The 19,678-nt window shown below is 28.8% G+C and overlaps 3 protein-coding genes across 4 annotated transcripts; 1 reads left to right on the top strand and 2 right to left on the bottom strand.

Annotated features, from left to right (window-relative positions):
- Nucleotides 1-1,817: 1,817 nt before the first annotated feature.
- LOC114183252 (signal recognition particle 19 kDa protein-like) lies at nucleotides 1,818-5,740 on the bottom strand. 2 transcript variants are annotated; one of them, XM_028070190.2, is made up of 4 exons: nucleotides 5,512-5,740; nucleotides 3,862-4,045; nucleotides 3,689-3,788; nucleotides 1,818-2,230 (listed from the first exon to the last, which is right to left on the bottom strand). In XM_028070190.2, exons 2-4 carry the CDS (start codon nucleotides 4,039-4,041, stop codon nucleotides 2,097-2,099), a joined length of 414 nt encoding a protein of 137 aa, XP_027925991.2. In that variant the 5' UTR covers nucleotides 4,042-4,045; nucleotides 5,512-5,740; the 3' UTR covers nucleotides 1,818-2,096. The 2 variants fall into 2 exon arrangements, with proteins under 2 accessions (XP_027925991.2, XP_085529140.1); XM_085673014.1 differs by having other exon boundaries at nucleotides 3,862-4,075; nucleotides 5,512-5,661.
- Nucleotides 5,741-9,841: 4,101 nt separating this feature from the next.
- LOC114183150 (putative purine permease 11) lies at nucleotides 9,842-12,370 on the bottom strand. The gene is made up of 2 exons (XM_028070057.2): nucleotides 12,098-12,370; nucleotides 9,842-11,212 (listed from the first exon to the last, which is right to left on the bottom strand). Exons 1-2 carry the CDS (start codon nucleotides 12,102-12,104, stop codon nucleotides 10,131-10,133), a joined length of 1,089 nt encoding a protein of 362 aa, XP_027925858.2. The 5' UTR covers nucleotides 12,105-12,370; the 3' UTR covers nucleotides 9,842-10,130.
- A 1,820-nt stretch (nucleotides 12,371-14,190) lies between these two features.
- MTACP-1 (mitochondrial acyl carrier protein 1) lies at nucleotides 14,191-17,851 on the top strand. The gene is made up of 2 exons (XM_028073743.2): nucleotides 14,191-14,478; nucleotides 17,461-17,851. The coding sequence occupies exons 1-2, from the start codon at nucleotides 14,305-14,307 to the stop codon at nucleotides 17,635-17,637; spliced, it is 351 nt and encodes a 116-aa protein (XP_027929544.1). The 5' UTR covers nucleotides 14,191-14,304; the 3' UTR covers nucleotides 17,638-17,851.
- The last annotated feature ends 1,827 nt before the right edge of the window (nucleotides 17,852-19,678 follow it).

The raw sequence follows: 19,678 nt of genomic DNA, 5'->3' as shown, positions 1-19,678 counted from the left end.
TATGTATTTTTTCTTAAAATAAAAATTGTATACATGTAATTAGTCTGAAATTTGAATAAACGTTTCAACATTTCAAAGAAAAATAATAGATATAAAAGTTTTTCAGGAATATAATGTTTAGTTATCGTTTTCTTTTTTAAATATAAACTTATGAGAGACTATAAATAATATTTTTTCTACAAACACTAATTTCATAGTTCTTTTTACAAAAATGTTTTTCTTTTTAAATTTACTAAAATTATAACTTTAAAAACTTTACAGTGACAAATCGTATCTATTGTGAATAAGTCGTGTTAACATGATTTTATTGTGAAAAGTCATGTCAATATGAAACAATTTTAATTCAATGCATTTTAAGTTGAAGTTGTGCCATCTTAAGGCAATTTCTACCAAATCTTATTTAAAGTTATATTACCTTGACTTAATCTCAGTTTAAAATACACTTAACTAAAGTCCTGTTACCTTATATGACTTCAGCTTAAAAATGTTTTGTATTAAAGTTGTATTATCTTAAAACAATCTTTTTATAATGAAATCATGTCAAGATAGTACACGTTAACCATATTTGTAATTTTTTTTAATTATCTATTTTAATAAATTAGAAAAAAATACACTAATTTAGTAAAAAAAAAAATCTTAATTTCATATATACATATGATCCAAACATTAATAACGTAATTTGTGTAAATTGACAAAAAAATACGGTGAGTTTTGCAGATGAAAATGAAAAGAAAATGATACTTTATATTTTTTTTCACTACACCATGTTTAACTTGTGAAATTAAATGTAAAAAAAAAATAGTAAAAATAATTTTGTCGCCGAAAATAAACATATTACACAAATATAATAATTAGGCATATTTTAAAATTCCCAAAACTTCTAGATTTAAATATCTGATTAAAAAGAAAAAAAAAAAAAAGACGATTGAAAACAAAGAAGTATCCTACACCAATGTATACGTTAACCTGGTTGATAGTAACAACAAAATTCTTATATGAAACAACACGTAATGATAATGAGCTCATTTGAAAGAAAAAAAATTATTATCCGTGGTATTCAGTGTAAAAAAATGTTATTTGATGTAATCATAATATAATTATACTTTATGACAATGGGTAGTATTAGAAAGTGTCACATCAATATAATTATAAGAAGTTGATGAGAGAAGTCAGAAAAATAATTGCAAGGTTGAGAATGGGGACTTTAACACAAAAAATATATGTAATGATGGGAATGTGTATTAAACATTAAAAACTTCATTTGTTGTCAACATATGACAACTAAGACCACAAATGTGCATTCAAGATTGGACCTAACTTTTTTTTAAATTATAGTTTAGAATATATTTATATATTTCACAATTTGAAAATGTATTTTAAATTATATTATCTGTAAATACATTTGGGATTACATAGTCCATTGTAGTCCATTGTATGTTATTGAATTTCACGCTATAAATATGGTGAAAAAAGTAATTATCAAAAATTCTGATGACTCTTTGAACAAACCCAAGTCTTTTTCATTCACACCCACCACTCTTCCTATATGCAGTGTTAGTTGAAAAAAAAAATGTTTTTTCATTTTTTTTAACATGCCAAGATTTTACACTTTACAAAACTTACCTGCAGGTGCTTGTAAATACTATTTACTAAAAGTTATTAGGGGTGCAGGAAGAAAAATGGCTCAAGTTTTTACTATATTTTTTTCCTATAAAGTGCCTTGAAAATTGCTTAAATGGGCTAGTGGAAATAATAATACCTTTGTTGTAGCCTTTGGTACCGAGAAGCATACAAAATACGAATAGTATCTTGTCCTGTTTAATATCAAATAGAGTAAGTATTCAAATAAATCACATCAAAAAATTTATTGTTGAAGTAACCCCTTAGCAACTTCAAGGTCTCCCATCCCTCCCAAATGAAGGCTATGAAAAAAAAATTGTCCAATAAGCAAAATAGAGACCCAAGTGTAGGAATGCCTAAATTGTGCTAAAGTTTAGAGACAGATGTTACAGTTGGAAATTTTTTAATTTGGTCATATCATAGAAAGTACATCAGACAAAACACTCAAACATGTACAACAACGTTTGAAACATAAATTATCTCCTCTTTTTGCCACCCTTTCCAGATTTGTGGGAAGGTCCAGTAGTTGATGTTGATGCAGTCTCTTGCTTCTTGGTTCTTCCATGATGCCTAGGCACCATCTCTGCAACCCGTAACATCAGTTGCTTTCCTGCAAAACAAGCACGCCCAAAATGAAAACATTAGATTTTTGATAGTCATAGTTTTTATCCAATTACAAGAAGATAATTTTCTCATCAATTTGACACATGATGATTACAACCAAAAAAATAACAACGAAATGGCATTTGTAATGTCAGAGACATTCAAAGGAGTAACCGTTTCCAAACATGCATTACAAAAAATATCATCGTTATTCATTAACATCATCCAAAAACAGTAAAACCAGAAATGAAGCAGTAATAGTTGTAATAGCAGTTAACAGATATTACGAAAGGATAGTAATAGTAGTAGGAGTATCCGATGGTGGACAAAAGATTGTAGCTCGACCAGTATTGAGCATATGAAAATTAATCATAAATATTAAGGTTCCATACATAGCACAACTATAAGCAGAATCACATGTGGTAAAATTACTTATAATAACTAAAAAATTCAGTTATTTAAGGCAAAGAAACTATCCAAGGAAATCATTCATATTAAAATCAAAATAGTCATCCTCGTGCTCATGATCTTCATATTCATTAATGTCATCTCCACCTCCTACATCATTATAAGTAATTGAAGGAACCTCCAAATCGCCCATAGGTGAAGCACCACTAACATGTTCTCCAACTTTAGCTAAGATGTCTACATTTGAAGCATCCGAATCTGAATTTGCTCCATTCTCCTCCACAGTCCATTCATAAAAAAAAGCAAGACCATCAATGTTATAGAAATTTTTTCTTAAATCCTTCTTGTTCAATTCTGAATTAGTCATCACATACAACACATTATTCATGGCCTTTTACAATAAACAATCTATTTGCTGATTGGTAGTTGTAGGAAGTGGAACAGTTAACTATAATTGATTAGTTGGTTTAGGAGAGTTAGGAAATGTGTAGCTTAGATTCGTGACTTCTAGTACAACTTTTCATTCTGCAGAAAAAAGAAAACAAAATTTTCACTTTTCTCTCCATTTCTCTCATTTTTGGCTTGGAGTACAAGAACCTAAGTGAGATAGGTTCAAGTTCTTCAAGAATTGTGCCTTCCATTCGGTATTTTCAGTAACCTACTATTTGGAACATAAGGTCATTGGAAAACTAATAGACAATTTGAAATTGAGAAACAATTTGTTCAAAATCAATCCGCTAACATATATAGTCTTACATTTTACAATGTGATTTAAAATGATTTTCTGAAGCTAACAGTAATAACCTTTACATCCTAGATGTGATTTTTTTATTCTCAACATAGTTAGTTGAAACATAGAAATAGATGTAATGCAAATGATCAACATGACTTGGATGTCTGTCATAAACAATTCTTCTATGCCAACGACTACCAAAGTATGAGTTTTGAAAATATTAATTCCAAGTATAACTGCACTACCCGGATACCACCATAGCCAGATCTGATTCAAAGCAACATACTGACAGAAATTCATATGGGTTGAAAAAATAAATCTTACGTGACGAGATAGAGGGATTAATAAGTGTCTCATCCTCCTTCTTTAGCAACACCCTCACGCGCCCTCTTTGCATGAAATCGCGAGGGTACGCCTTGTCGATCTGCAATTTTCCATATATTACTAAATTTCGCTGAGGTTAAATAGAGATTGTAAAATATCCAAAGTTAACAAACCTCAATTGCAAAAGGAAGCTTGAGGTAGCTACAACAATCACCGATTTCAGCACAAGTAGGGTTTTCGCAAGCTTTGGCGACTGCGATGCGTCTTCCTTCTGCCATTGTTTTTTTGGAATTGATGTAAACAGGATACATCACAATCCATTTTTTTATGTTGGGCAACTGGGTAGCATCCATTTGTCTGCAAAATCGCCAAATCTAACACTGAACACTGAAAATTTTGCTGTTTGCTTAATGCTATGGCACTCAACCAAATGATAAGAAGGAAGACAAAATGTTAGGGGTGATTTGGGTTGGCTCCCCATGGGTTAGGTTAAAAATGAGTGAGTCCAACCCGGCTCACTTTATGGTGAGCTAATAAAATGGATTGACTCACTAACCCGTATAAAAATTGAAAATATTTTTTATCATTTTTAAATATTCATATTTTTCTTAGTTTTTCTTTTGCCATTTTTAATGCTAATTTTTCTCCTATCATATCAAAGAGGATAGATAATTCCTTGATCTGAATGCATAACTTTTCAATATTTAATTTCAAAGGATAATTTTAACTACCAATAAACTGTAGAATGTCCCAATTACAGTAAAAATACCCATAACAACCAAAGCCATTATGAATAGTAATGGTAGCCCTGTTTCCCCAACAGCCCCAAAACAACCACATTCAGTTGTCTTGGTTCTTAAAAGAAGGGTCTGCAATATGGTCTAAATGAAAGAAAGACTTCCCATCAATAGATTGCCCTTACTCCAGCAACTCCACTTGTCACACAAGACGACCACCAAGGAGAATAGATACATTCATTTGATCAAAATTAAGCACACATTTATTGCTACCATTTTTATAAAACCACACTTTCTAGTTATCAGTTAGCATCATCTGATTGAATAAGAAAACATGATTTCAATACCACCACTGCACGAACTTGTGTGCTGGGTGTACCTCCACCATTGTTTAATGTCACTTCTTCTTAATAAAAACTAGTGATAGTATATTGGAGTGTAATATACAATTGTCATAAAGTACCTAAGAGCACAATTCCTCTAGTGTTAGAACTATATCAAAGGTTTCCCTCCTCTCTCTCCAGTCAAATAATGTCTTCCTACTCTCTCCACCTCTTTCCCTATATTCACTCTAATAACAAAATTCTCATTCCCCTGCTGCCAGATTGTCATTCTTTCTCCTTGAATAGAGAATGCACATAAATGGGCCTAGTGAGATATGAGCAACTACAGAACCACTTCTTTTACATTAAGAGAAACGTAATGTGATTTTTTACAACATTACAATCCCTACAATATAGAACTTTCACATTGGCAGGTTATGTTCAAATTAAAACCATTTTTAGATGACATATAAAAAACTCAGCATCACCTAATTCAATATTTCCGAAACATAATGGAATATCACTACAGTTAAACTCACAGTCATATACATAAGAGAGGTAATTATTTCTCCTTAAATATAATTAATACAGAGCTAAATATATTTGATACAGAGGATAGGGAAACTAGTGATATTAAGGGGAAGTGAAGAGTAAAAACAAACTGTCAAAACTCGAACGAGATAAAGAAGGAAGTAATGGATTCTCGAGGAAAGCATCAATCTTTATGGGAAAGTAAAATAACAGTGATTCAGACACAACTTACCTGCGATGAGCACCGATGCGGAGTAGGAGCTACGCGAATAGCACGGTTGCGGAGGACTACTGACGCCGAAGATCAGAAGCGAAAGATGGAGATGAATCAGAGGGAAGTTAGGGATTTTTGTGTGATCAAGAAACTGACGAAGGAAATTAAATTAATTTCAATTCTATGTTATTTAATTACAAACTAGAATTGTGCAACGCGGTTATTTTTGAAATAGAAATAAATTCTGTTTCTTTTGGTAATTAATTTTGAGATTAATGAATTTTGCTTTTCTTAAATAATTGAAAGCTAATTAAAAATTTAAAAAATAGATATTAAAATTTAAATAATAATGATAAATATAATTTAAAATAAGAGATATTAATTTTGTCCATGTTATAATTCAATATAGGTTTAAATATCTTTTTCATCTTCATTTCCGTAGTGTTTGTTGCAGATGATCTTCATTCTTACCAAATGTTTATAATGATCCTCATTTTCATAGTGTTTGTTGCGGATGATCCTCATTTTTGTCAAATGGTCCTCATTTTCGTAATTTGTGTTTAATTTAGTTCTTTTTTGTGACACCGTTTAAATCAGTAACGGAACATTGTACAGGTGATACTGTTTGTATTACATTGTACTAGGGTGTATTAAAAAAAAGAACTAAATTAAACACGAATTGCGAAAATGAGGACCATTTGATAAAATTGAGGACCATCCGCAACAAACACTACAAAAATGATGACCATTTTAAACATTTGGTAAAAATAAAAACCATTAACAACAAATACTATAAAAATGAGAACAAAAAATATATTTAAATATTCGATATATAATTTCTAACATGTGCAATGCATGAGAAGAACCACAATCGAGTAGCATAAAATATCAACGCTTAAGGAATGCCACAAAATACAATCTCTAATTAAAGCCAAGCCCAAAAAAAAAAAACCAAGATCGAGTGACTACAAAGCCAAAAAAAAAAGTGCATTGAAGATTGGACCACAAATGGGGTCTTTCTTCCTGCACCTCCAAAATTTCTTCTACACTTCCAAACTTTCTTTAAATTCCTATAAGACCTTTGACCATTTAACAAACTCCGCAGACACCACACCCCCAAAATTATGTAGACTTTCGGAAGTCAAAATATATGACTTTCGAAAGTCAAAATATATCACCGAAAGTCAACTTCCGAAAATCAAAAATCATCACCGAAAGTCGACTTCTGGAAGTCAAAAATCATCACCGGAAGACGACTTCTGAAAGTCAAAAATCATCACTGAAAGTCAACTTCCGGAAGTCAAAGTATATTACGGAAGTCGACTTCCGTATATAAAAAAATTATATATTTTATTTTATTTAATTTTTTAAAATACGTATATAAAATTATAAAACATTTAAATTTAGAAAAGATTACTTTAAAAAATAAAAAAAAATAAATAATAAAAATACTAAATAAAAAATTGAAAAACAAAATTAAAAAATAATTTAAATTCAACTAATAAAATTTTAAATAATTTAAAAATGAGAAAAAAAAAAAATATATATATATATATATATATATATAAACCGGAAGTCGGACTTCCGTATATATATACAAACGGAAGTCGACTTCCGATATTAAAAATTATAAAACATATATATTTTATAAAGTTTTATTATTTTAATTTAAATTATTTTTTAATTTTATTTTTACTTTTACATATTTTATTGATATTATTATAATTATTTTATTTATATATTTCATGTATATTATTTTATATTTTATTTGAATTATTTAATTTTGTTTAAAATATAAATATTTAATTTTAATCAAATTTTAATTTTTTTTAATTGTATATTTTTTTATATTTTTAAATTTAAATTTATTTTTATATAATTTATTAAAAATGTAATAAAAATACAAAAGAATTAAAAAAATGATATTTAAAATAACATATATAAATAATATATAAATAATCAAATTTAAAATAAAAAAAATAGGAATATTCTTGAAAATCGAATCCTAGTGATATATAATTTATTTTAAATTTGATTATTTATATATGTTATTTCAAATATAATTTTTTTAATTCTTTTTTATTTTTATTAAATTTTTAATAAATTATATAAAAATAAATTTAAATTTAAAAATATAAAAAAATATATAATTGAAAAAATTTTAAAAATTTGATTAAAATTAAATATTTAAATTTTAAGCAAAATTAAAAAATTCAAATAAAATATAAAATAATATACATGAAATATATAAATAAAATAATTATAATAATATTAATAAAATAAGTAAAAGTAAAAATAAAATTCAAAAATAATTTAAATTAAAATAATAAAACTTTATAAAATATATATATTTTATAATTTTTAATACCCTCGACTTCCGTTTGTATATATATATATATATATATATATTTTTTTTTTCATTTTTAAATTATTTAAAGTTTTATTATTTGAATTTAAATTATTTTTCAATTTTGTTTTTCAATTTTTTATTTAGTAATTTTATTATTTATTATTTTTTTATTTTTTAAAGTAATCTTTTTTAAATTTAAATGTTTTATAATTTTGTATACGTATTTTAAAAAATTAAATTAAATAAAAAATATATTTTTTTTATATACAGAAGTCGACTTCCGTAATGTTTTTTGACTTCCGGGAGTCGATTTCCGGTGATGATTTTTGATTTCCGGAAGTCGACTTCCGGTGATGATTTTTGACTTCCGGAAGTTGACTTCTGGTGATGATTTTTGACTTCCGGTGATAATTTTTGATTTCCGGAAGTCAACTTTCGATGATGATTTTTGACTTCCGGAAGTCATATATTTTGACTTCCGGAAGTCGACATCCGGAAATATTTTTGGGGGTGTGATGTCCATGCGTTTCTTTAAATGGTCAAAGGGCATTTTGAGAATTTAAAGATTTTTTGGAGGTGCAGAAAAAATGCTTGGAGGTGTAGGAAGAAAGACCCGAATCCGGCAACTAAGACCACAAATGTGCATTGAAGATTGGACCTTGCTTTTCTCTTTTTGGATTTCGACAACACATTCATCCTGATTCATAATAAATATAACCTCATGCAATTGCATCTTCATGGGCTCATTCGCGGATAAGAAAATATTTCTTTTACCACCTCCCTATGGGTGTAGGAAAAGTATAAATTATTCTTAATTTCAGAAACAGAAAAGTAAAAAATATATTTCAATTTGTGTGATTTATAATACAGTTTAAGATAAAAAATGAGTTTTAGATTGTACAAGAAAATATTTCATATTATATAATTACATAATCTGAAAATACATTTTAGATTATACAATTCAAGATAACAAATATATTTTAAATTGTATAATTTAGAATATATTATATATTTCACAATTTAAAAATACATTTTGGATTACATAGTCTATTATATATAGTTTTTCCTATTAAGGACCTTTAGAATTGCTTAAACGGGCTAGTGGAAATAATATCTTTGTCGTCGTAGCCTTTAATACCGAGAAGCATAAAATATATAAATAGTTTTGTATTTATATAAAATTATTATTTTCTATTTATTATTATTATAAATTAATATTAATCAATAAATTATATTATTTGTTATTATCAAGTATATAATTTTATTAATTTTATAAATGATACATAATTTTAGGTTTCTCATAATAATTTATGATGAGTTAAATTGTTCGATGAATAATATGTAATGAATTTGACTATCGCGTATCGTCTCACACGCACTTCCAGCCAGTTGGATGGATTCATTGAATACATACTTAAATATACTATATTTTAGTTAGATGGATTCATTTGAATATGGGTACACAAATTTTTAAATACATACTTAAATATACTATATTTTGTATCTAAGAATAATTTTTTCAAAGAAATTATATTAGGATTAAGAACTATTTTCTGTTAACAAATATTTATTTCGTGTAAATTACATTTTACAAATGCTTAATTATTTTACCACGTAATCCGAACCTTGCATATACCATAGCAACTTTCATAAAAGCATTATTTACTGCCTTCTTAACGTCATGTATTCCAGAAGACAAACCAAAAAAAGAAAAGAAAAGAAAAGAAACTAATTTTGGATAAATTTGAATCATTTAAAATGAAGTTGACAAGGGCAGAAAAAAGAAGAAGAAGAAGCTAGATTGTTCTATTTGTAGGAAAAAAAATTATTAAAAACTTTCAAAATAGTAACATAGTATTGAAATCAAGATAGACTATTATCATCTATCAGTATGTTGATTATATCATCACAAAGAGATTTGATTCATAAAGAGAACCTTGTAGAACTCAAGTATTTAGCAATTAATTGGATATGACAGATTAAGAAGTTGGACAATAATTAGAAAAAAGCAAAGAAAACTTATATCCAATTTGAAATAACCAATAATTATTTTCAACTTCTACAGGGGATATTTTCAACTTATCACAGTTCACAAAGCCATCAAAAGAACAATAATCTATAATCTATAGAATAACCAATAAACCTCCTTAACTGTACCATCTCACTTTCAGTGAGAATGAGTAGAAATAAAACCTAAGCTACTAAACGCTATACTGAAGGAATCAAAGCATAAAAAGAGAAAAAAAAAAAAGGTACTAAAGCAAAGATATGGCCAAATTCAATGATCTCAACAAGCAGAATCATTCTGAGGCTTAGGCACAGCTTGTGCACGTCTTGCCTTTGCATCATCAAGATAGTTCTGATAGATGTAAGAGGCAAAACCCCAGAGAGCCAAAAGCATAGAAATTATCTTCACCCCATTCATCTTATCATGAAAAACTATAACAGCAGCAATAGGAGTAACAGCTAAAGAGACAGTGCTGATAACATTGGAGTAGAGAGAAGATACTAGGAAGATCAAGCCAACAACACCGACAGAACATACCTGCCATGCTATTGCAGTCCAAACCAAAGTCATTACATAAGCAACCTGTCCTTTCCCAAAACCCTCCATTTCTCCATGCATAGTACGCCATTCACCACTTGCAAATAGGCCTATCACAGCAGCACTAGTGGCTACAAGAGAAGTGTAGATTTGCATTTCCAAAACAACAGAAAAAGTTTCCTTCTTCAGAACCTTCTCAAATGTCAGTTGCATGAGGGAAAGCAAAAGAGAGTACCCTGCAGAAGCTCCAAGGGTACATAGGAAACCAATAAGGTACTTTCCCTTGGAAAGACCTGATGGTTCGTGTGAGTCTTCGTTAATAGCAAGGAGTGAAGCAGAGAAAGTGAGAATCACTGTGGAGTTTATAATCAAAGCTGTGAACTTTTGAGCATTGATAAAATATGAGAAAACTGCATTAAAGGCTAATTGTGATGCACAAATCAGCGAGTATGTAGAAGCCGAGAGGTACAACAATCCAGTGGAGTACATCATATTGTCGGCAGCAATTAAGACTCCTAGAACAAAATATATCAACACTATAAATTTGATGGAAGGTGAAACAGAAGTTGAAGCCTCTTCAGGTGAACGAATTGTACATAATGGAATGAACAAGAGTGGGAAGGCAACAGTTTGAACTAGAGTAGCCATCCATTTACTATTTCCACCTTGATCATAATAAAATCTTCCAAGGATAACAGCAGCAGATTGGCCTATGATAAGAAAGCCTATGCTGAGTGCCACCAGAAACCACCATTGCCATCGCTTATACTTGTTAAATGCTAATTCAGACATTGTTCCACGTGCAATCATCGGTTCTTCATTGTCTGTAATTTGATGCAACATTAAAGTTAGGTTTTCATTAAGTACTTTTAGAGAACCTCTAGAACATCAAATGAAAAAGACAATCCCATTTAAACTCAATGTTAATAGTTGAATATGGGTATATCAATGTTCATCCACATGGAAGAATGATTTTATAGCATATATGCTAATAAAGACAAAGCAAATCAAATCTTTCATACATAGAAAACTAACTCCAAACTTAATCCACAATAGATTTCCATGATATTGAAATTGAAATTGTCAACCACTAACCTTATTTCACTAACTGAGATCAACTACATGGATTATATATACAACATCATTGAACTCAATTAAAAATCAAAGTCTAAGTGATATTATACAATTAATTTGGAACTTTATACTAATTAATTTAACGGCAACCTGAGTCACCACGACAAGTGATAAGGATTCTAAACAAACTCTCATCTTCTCCTTGATAATTTCCCTAAAACTACTAAACCAATTATCTTCATTCCACCACTTTTTTTTCAACACACAAAAAAGATCTTAATACTAACCTGTGAAGTAATTGGATGTGAAAACATCAATGGTGATGTAAAAGTATCTTAATAAACGTATAAAAGAAACCAAAAAGCCAACCGAAACTGCAGATACCAACTCTCAGTCATACATACACAATCACACATGAAACCCGGAAAAGATAACAAATTTGGGACCAATCAGAGGTACACATGACATCAAAAAAAAGAAAAAAAGAAAAGAAAAAGAACTGCATACCCATTGGCCATGACGACTCAATCAAGAAAAAACATGAAACCAATAACAGAAAATCATGATTGAAGCAAAACCCATATATTATTTTCTATCAAGTATGAGACTTTGATCGAAAAAGGAGAAAGAGGTACCCGTCATGTTGTTGAGAAGCAGCGAAGAAGGTTGGGGGCGACGAGGGAAGAGGTGAAGAGAGAGAAAGGTTCAGCGATTAGAAGAGGGTGGAAGGGAACATTTTTACGATGAATGAGTGAACATGAGAGAGTAAGTTGTCATAAAAGTCATTAAATGAATAGAATAAGATTCAAAGGTTTAGGTGTGGGAATGGCAATTCTCAATCGCACGTTACAGTGGAAGAAGCTATGAAGACCACGTTAAAACCTGTTTGGAGAAAATAACAACAGAATCACCAAACCAGAAACACTGTTTTGGGGGCACACAGATTAAGATCTTCCTCGTTGAGGTTAAAAAATAAAACCTTCTAATCTACTTAGAGAATTAATGATTAATGTTTACTTTATATAGTAAGATGAAAATAATTTTTAAGAATGAATAGATGTTTTTTAATATGAAATTATATTTACAAGAAGCAGATTGATATACAATTGTGGAGTTAACATTGACTTTTTGACATTTAAGAAATATTTTAGTAAGATGCATTTAAAATAAAACATTGAAAATATCTATATTGACAAATAGAATTATTAGATGGAATTGGATTACTCCTTTTAACGTTATTCGCAGAACGTTAGTTGATAATTTTAAAACCATAACTAATAATATTTATTATATTCTATAAATGAGTAGTTAGTTATAGAAAAGGAGATATAATACTAAATTATCCCTTCTTAAGGATCTGTTTGTTTCTGAGTCTGGAAAGATAATATGGAGAGAAATCCGTGTTAAAATCGAGGGTTAAAAAGATGTTAAATTATGAAAAACGATAAAATTTTCATGGTTTAATTTTTCTCTCAATTTTAATTTTCCATTTTGAATTTTTTATATTAAATTATAGAAATATCTTCTTTTTTGTCTATATTTCAAAATACCAATTTTCACTCTTTAAAATATAATTATTTATTAAATCTTTTAGAATTGATCGTTATTTTTACAAACTTTTTTTTTTAAATTGTCTATCTCTCTACTTTTTTTTCTATTTATCAACAATTATTCTCTCATCTTTTCTGATATATTTCACTTTATTTTTAATAAATATAATTTTATTTTATATATTAATTTAATAACATTACATTATCATCACATACTAATATAATATCACGTATATTTAAAAAATTGTACACACAAGAAATGTACATGATATTTATAACAATAAATAATTAAAATGAATAATATTATAATTATAAATAAATAATTTTAATTTTAATATCTTATAAAATAAACTAATTTAATATTTAATAATTAATGTTAAAAAAGTATCTAATTAATTAATTTAATTATATATTATTAAATTAATATGGAATATATTTAATATCAATAAATATATTTAATCTATTATTTTCTTATTTACCACATTTATCAAATTATTTATAAACTTTGAAAACATTTTATTTATTTTAATTTTTAATTATTTTTCCCTTAATACAAATAACTCCACATAGTCTGTCTTTTCCCTGGAATCTATTATTTTTCGATTCATCAAATCCACTACAGAAACAAACAAAGCATAAAGAAATATTTGCTTGCAGTATTTTAACCCGTCTTTCAATTGTAATTAAATGCAATTTAAACCTATAACTTTTTATGTTGTTTTGATGTATATAAATTTTGAAAATTTCAACATAACCTATTATTTAGTGATCACGTAGATATTTGTATCTAATAACATGTTATATGCTATTTTAAAGCCTTTGCTTACATCATATCACTAAACTGCAGCCAAAACCATTTTTCTTTTAAATGAGTTTAAAGATTAAACTTAAAATTCGGTGCATTTTAAATTGAAAATAAAAACTTTTGCAGAACTGGTCAAGGCCATCTCATAACATAAATTGAATTATATATATATATATAATATTATTTATATATCTTACAATAAGTTTTGTAAGAAAATCAACTGTTATATATGTAACAGTATAAAGTATAACTTTTTACAAGCACTATGAAGTGCAATTATATTGAAAGAAGTTTATAAAATATAAAACACCATAATTAGAAAGAGGACCAAAATTATGATTTTGGATTTGTTGTAATATTATGTAAAATAGGTTTGAAGTGATAAGAGGTGGTGCAGGGTTTAGTTATTTACATTTGCTCCAAAATACACAAGCTTTTGGTAGAGTCACTTCACTTGTTTGTAAAAGAAAGGAGGAGAGAGAGAGAAATGGCAGTGAGGGCCGCCGTACTCCGCCACATTCGTGTGCCACTCCAGGCCGTTCCAAAACTTCAGCCATGGCGTGCCATGTCATCACACGGCGACGATCATATCACCAAAGAGGAGGTCATCCAAAGAGTCCTCGCCGTCGTCAAAGATTTCCCCAAAGTCGATCCTTCCAAGGTTTCGCTCTTCCTTTTCCTTCCATACTTTCATTTCTTCCATCCTTTGTTGCATCGCTATTGACAAATAAGAAAAATTCGAAATGGGTATTCTGAATCGTGATCTGCTGATTTCACCTAATGGGTTGTCCAATTGTTTGAGAAATGGGGAATGAATGTGGCTGGCCTTTTGTTTTTTTATTGATTTGGGCAAAAGGGTTTTCGAAAGTTTGGAAATTTAGCTCAATTAGAATCTGGGTGGTGTTTGGGTTCTTAATTGCCTTTAAACATTTGGGGGTTGATTTAGCTATGAGGATCTTGTATCTTCCTGAAATATGACATTTTTTTATCAGTAACTATCCAGGTGGTGTTTACATTCTGTTGTCATTGTTAGTGCGAAAATGAAAAATTATATTTCTTAATTGTTATTACGCTGATTTAACCTATTGATGTTCCCCGAGTTTAGGTCAGTACTAACCTGGGTTGTGATTGTAAATTGTAATCTTAGTTAGTGTGAAAATGCGGAATGGACATTCCAAATCTGTATTCTGTTTATTGACACCAAACTGTCTTCTCAAAATATGAAAATTTAACGAAACCATCTGACTTGTTTTTCTGCTTTGTTGTGTTATGTGAGACTGTGCATTGTGATCCGTTTATTTTGCCAAATGGATTTTACCATAGTCTGGAAATCTAGTTCAGTAACCATATGGTTGTGTGAAAAATGCAGCTCCCAAATTACTAATCTATTCCCCAAAGGTTCTTCCCAAAGTTTATTAATTTAGCTCAATAACCTTCTGGGGAAGTGCCTGTTATTGTTTTCAGCTGATTGTTCTACTGAGACTGATGTTATAGAAAAAACTAGATGGGACTATGGCATGGTGTAACTCAAATTTTCTTCTATACTGTATTTGACTATGATTTCTGTCAATATCTTCTTAAATGGGTGGCCTGGTCCGCAGGATTCATATCAGTATGAAGTGGGGGAAGGGTTGGATTGGGGGGAATTGTTCTCTATGTGGTGTGTGTCAGGCCTTACCTAGTAAGATATTTGGCTTCTGTGTTACTTTTTTATCAAAATATTGATTTAGATAACAAGATTCATTTAATGAAGCATAACTTATGATAACAATATTTTGACAATTTCACTAATAGTGGGTTTAGATAAGTCATTTTAAGAGGGTAATTCATTTTTTTAGAGAATTTGAAATGCTTTATGACAAAATATGTTGTTTGATAAGGAATTTTGAAAGAAATTGAAATTCTAGAATTTCATTAGAATAATTGGATTACTTAAAATTAAAGAATTTCAAATTCCACCAAATCAATAAGAATTTGAAATTCTTCTTATTCTCAAATTCTCAAATTCATATTTTGGTCCTTGTAATCTGGGTTAACTAGGCTTGAGTACATTCAGCTTGACTTGACATGAAATTGACTTGATCTGGGAGTGGGCTAACTTAGCTAGAACTGGGCCCAAATCACATTGATCAATCTGATCCAAGGCCAATGCTGTTGGACCTAGGGCTCGACATACTTGGCTCAAACTGAGCCTAGACCGAATCAACTCAATCGAGGCTTGGGTCTACTTGGCTTGACTCTAACCCAGGTTGGCTCGGCCCAACCTTGCATGAGTCTGACCTTGCTAAATTGAAACACTTTATCCAAATAAGAAAATTATTTAATCTAAATTTGAATTGCCTTATCCAAGCAAAACATTTGAAAAATGAAACAATTTAAAATAAGATCAATTTAAATTCGATGTATTTGAATGTCTTAGAAATTGTGAGTTTCCCTTTTCAAACACAAGGTAAGATTTTTAGAGTTCCCCATTTTTTATTTTTACATAGCACATATTCCCGGGCAAAAGGTGAAAATAAAATGAAAAAGGCTTTCATTTTTATGAAGCCATTTTGAGTTTGATGTGCCAAGGAGTGACAGACTGGAATTTGGAAGACTGTCCCCTTGATTTGATGCACTTTTTTCTGTTTTTCATCTTTTATCCTGGCTCGTTTTTAGCTGAATTCTAGGTAACTTTCTCTCCCTTAATAGAGTTAAAAATATAAGTTCTGATAGACAAAGCAAATTATGGAATTATAATGGGTTAAATATGTTTTTTAGTCCCTAAATTTGGATGTGAAATTGGAATTCATCCTTGTCTAAAACTTTGATATATTTAGATTCTTATATTTTAAAAATGAATAGATATAATCATTTTAATTCAATTGTGCTAAATATCTTTAAGGTGTTAAATGGCGTTCCAGGCTATCATTTGAACTTAAACGTGTCAAATGGTCTGAACAGTTCAAATGTCAACCTCAAACACCATTTGACATATAGAACATATTTAACACAGTTGGATTAATAGGATTGTATCTATTTACTTTTTAAGTTTGAGGACCAAATTGTATCAAAGTTTGAGATAAGGACGAATTCTAATTTCGCGTCCAAGTTTAGGCACTAAAAATATATTTGACCCAATTATAATTCATTTCCCAAACATCCTGGTCCATAAAATACCATTTTCTTGAATAATCCTTTTCTAAATTCAAGATAATTTCCTTATCGGGTTCAGGATGGCCTTCGTCTTGTCCTTCTTCCCACTTGAGTCTAAACTCTGGACTTCAAATTGTATCCTGTAAGCACAGTGAGGAGGTTGCTGGGGGCATTGTGGCAAGTTTGTTTTTGAAATTTTCGTTGATTTTCTTCATCTCTCTCTTTATTGGTTGAGAGAGGGCTTAGGGTCTTGGAAATGAGGAAATGTGTGAACTGAAAAAGTAATCGTGCATCTATTCTTGATTTAAAGAGGATCAATCAAATCAAGCTTTCCTGAAACCCCACTTGGTGGGAGATAAGAGAGAGGTGTAACAAAATATGAACTGTGTAATACACTTTTGATTCACTGCAATGGATTCTTTAATTTGATTGCACCGAGTGTTGTTCCGTTTTGCTATTGCTAATGCCATGCATGTTGCTGTGTTTACTGGTTTGTACTGGTGGTCAGGTAAATCCAGATGTCCATTTTCAGAAGGATCTGGGTTTGGATAGCTTGGACAATGTGGAAATTGTAATGGCTCTTGAAGAGGAGTTCAAGTTAGAGATCCCAGACAAGGAAGCTGATAAAATTGATTCCTGTAATCTTGCTATTGAGTATATTGCTAACCATCCCATGGCTAGTTAACTAATATGTCTCTTCTTTTTTTTGTCCTATTTCTCTTCTTGTTGAACCCTTGAACCTTCCCCTCGTGTTTCTCATCTTTTCCTTTTCTCTTTTCAATTGGAGTCAAGGAACTGCTTGTTTACAATAATGGGAATTGTTCACAGATCAAAATTGCTACTGCTTTTCTACTGTAAGCTTTTTTCAGCCATGCTAAATCTCTCATATTATTCACTCAGATATTCATCTTAGTTTTACTTTTTCATCTGTCTATCTTTTTGTCTTACCGTGAATGTTTTAGTTTATTGATATACAGATTTTATTGTTAGTTTAAATATATAATTTCTTGTGAATAAAATTTAAATTAATTAATTTTTTATTATGATGGATGGTTTGATGTGGTATAAAAAAAATATTAAAATCATTAACATTTTGAATTTTATTGTCTTATCAGCTCAAACCGAAAAGTAATGGATGTATTGCGACTTTAAGTATATATATATATATATATATATATATATATATATATATATATATATATATATATATATATATTTTACTATGTAAAAGTTTGTTTACTTTATTCAGCACTAAATAAGATTTTTATTTGCTTCTAACAAAATTTTAGATGCTATTTGAAATCATATTTTCAAGAAAAGGTAACATATATTTTCTTATATTTATTCCTTTTTATCTTTTAAAAATATTTATTAATTTTTCTTGTTGTTTTTCTATATAATGTAAGTTTAATATTTGACTTATTTCTTTCCATTTCTTTTTTTTATGTTATATATTTTATTTTAAGGTTAAATATTTTTGTGCTTGGTCAACATTCACTAAAATTGAAATCAGTGATCTTTTAGAACTTTTAAGTTAATTTGTCCTCTGTTTAAAAAGGAGTGAATTTAGTTTATTTAACCGTTAAATTTATATAACGACTAAATTCACGAATTTGTGAAGTCAAATATACGTATACAAAATAAAAAATATATTTAACCTTTATTTTAAATATTGTAATATTTATTTTATTATTAAATAAAAATTCAAAAATAATAATAGTAGATTATTTTTTCTGTTATTCTCATTAATACGTTAAATAGCATCACCAAAAAATGTATACATCCGCTTAGGATACTATTTTTACTTAATTATATTTTTTTTAAATATAAGATTAATAACAGAAAATATCTTGAAAAAAATATAATAACTGAAACTAAAAATTACAACTGAAATAATTCATCTATATAAACAATTCAAAAAATTACAAATACATGAAAGTTTTTTTTTTTTTAAAGTAATAATGATTTAATAAGTTAGCTTACTAGTTTTAAGCTACGAATATTAACACAAACTCTATTTTAACATACTAACATATTAGTTTCTCATTACTTTTCCGATTACGTTTTTCATAAATGAAAATAAACCTACTAAAATTGGTATATTTATTTTTTATTCCCACTTTTTAGAATGCAACTCTTTTCCTGCACGGTAATATATTTTTATTATTTTTATTTGTGTTTAGAAATAAGATAAGTCGTGAAACATATTGTGATCTTATATATGTAGAAATTTTCAATCGAAACACAAATTATGTATTATAGTTTTTTATTCATGAACTCGAATGTTTATGGTGTGTTTTTTTCTTTTTTTAAACAGGTTATTTATAATTTAAAAATCATACCAACCACAATTATTGCCGACCAAAGCCAGAAAAATAGAAAAAAAAAAGAAAAGAAAAGAAGAAGCTGAAGTGCATTTTATTGAAGCATGAATGAACTGATGCATGCACGTTGGTCAAAACACTTATTGCTCCTACAATTTCTTGGCCGAAAATAAACGCGTTCAATCATGAGTGATGTTGAAAAAAGAGAGAATATTCAATCAGTTTAAACAAATTAAAATATCGTTAATATCCTAACATAATTTAAAAATAAAATAAAATAAAGTAGTGTAATTAGATTAAAAAGAATATAAAAAAAAAATGTTACTTTGTAACATGGTATGTTAAAACTTTATACCATTAACTATTTGCAATGCCATAATAGCTTCTTGTGAAGAGTAATTT

Source organism: Vigna unguiculata, chromosome 5 (genome assembly GCF_037176805.1).
Source record: "Vigna unguiculata cultivar grain cowpea cultivar isolate G323 ecotype 2 chromosome 5, ASM3717680v1, whole genome shotgun sequence".
NCBI lineage: Eukaryota > Viridiplantae > Streptophyta > Magnoliopsida > Fabales > Fabaceae > Vigna > Vigna unguiculata.
The sequence above is the reverse complement of the archived record's forward strand: the minus strand, read 5'-3'. Positions and strand labels throughout refer to the sequence as shown.

Excerpts from the sequence above, each read along its gene's own strand:
- MTACP-1 (XM_028073743.2), top strand. The coding sequence starts at position 14,305 with ATGGCAGTGAGGGCCGCCGTACTCCGCCACATTCGTGTGCCACTCCAG. Across the intron at positions 14,479-17,460 it reads CCAAAGTCGATCCTTCCAAG|GTAAATCCAGATGTCCATTT; the intron begins GTTTCGCTCTTC and ends ACTGGTGGTCAG.
- LOC114183252 (XM_028070190.2), bottom strand. The coding sequence starts at position 4,041 with ATGGATGCTACCCAGTTGCCCAACATAAAAAAATGGATTGTGATGTAT. Across the intron at positions 3,789-3,861 it reads AGCTTCCTTTTGCAATTGAG|ATCGACAAGGCGTACCCTCG; the intron begins GTTTGTTAACTT and ends GGAAAATTGCAG. Across the intron at positions 2,231-3,688 it reads TAATCCCTCTATCTCGTCAC|GAAAGCAACTGATGTTACGG; the intron begins GTAAGATTTATT and ends CTTGTTTTGCAG.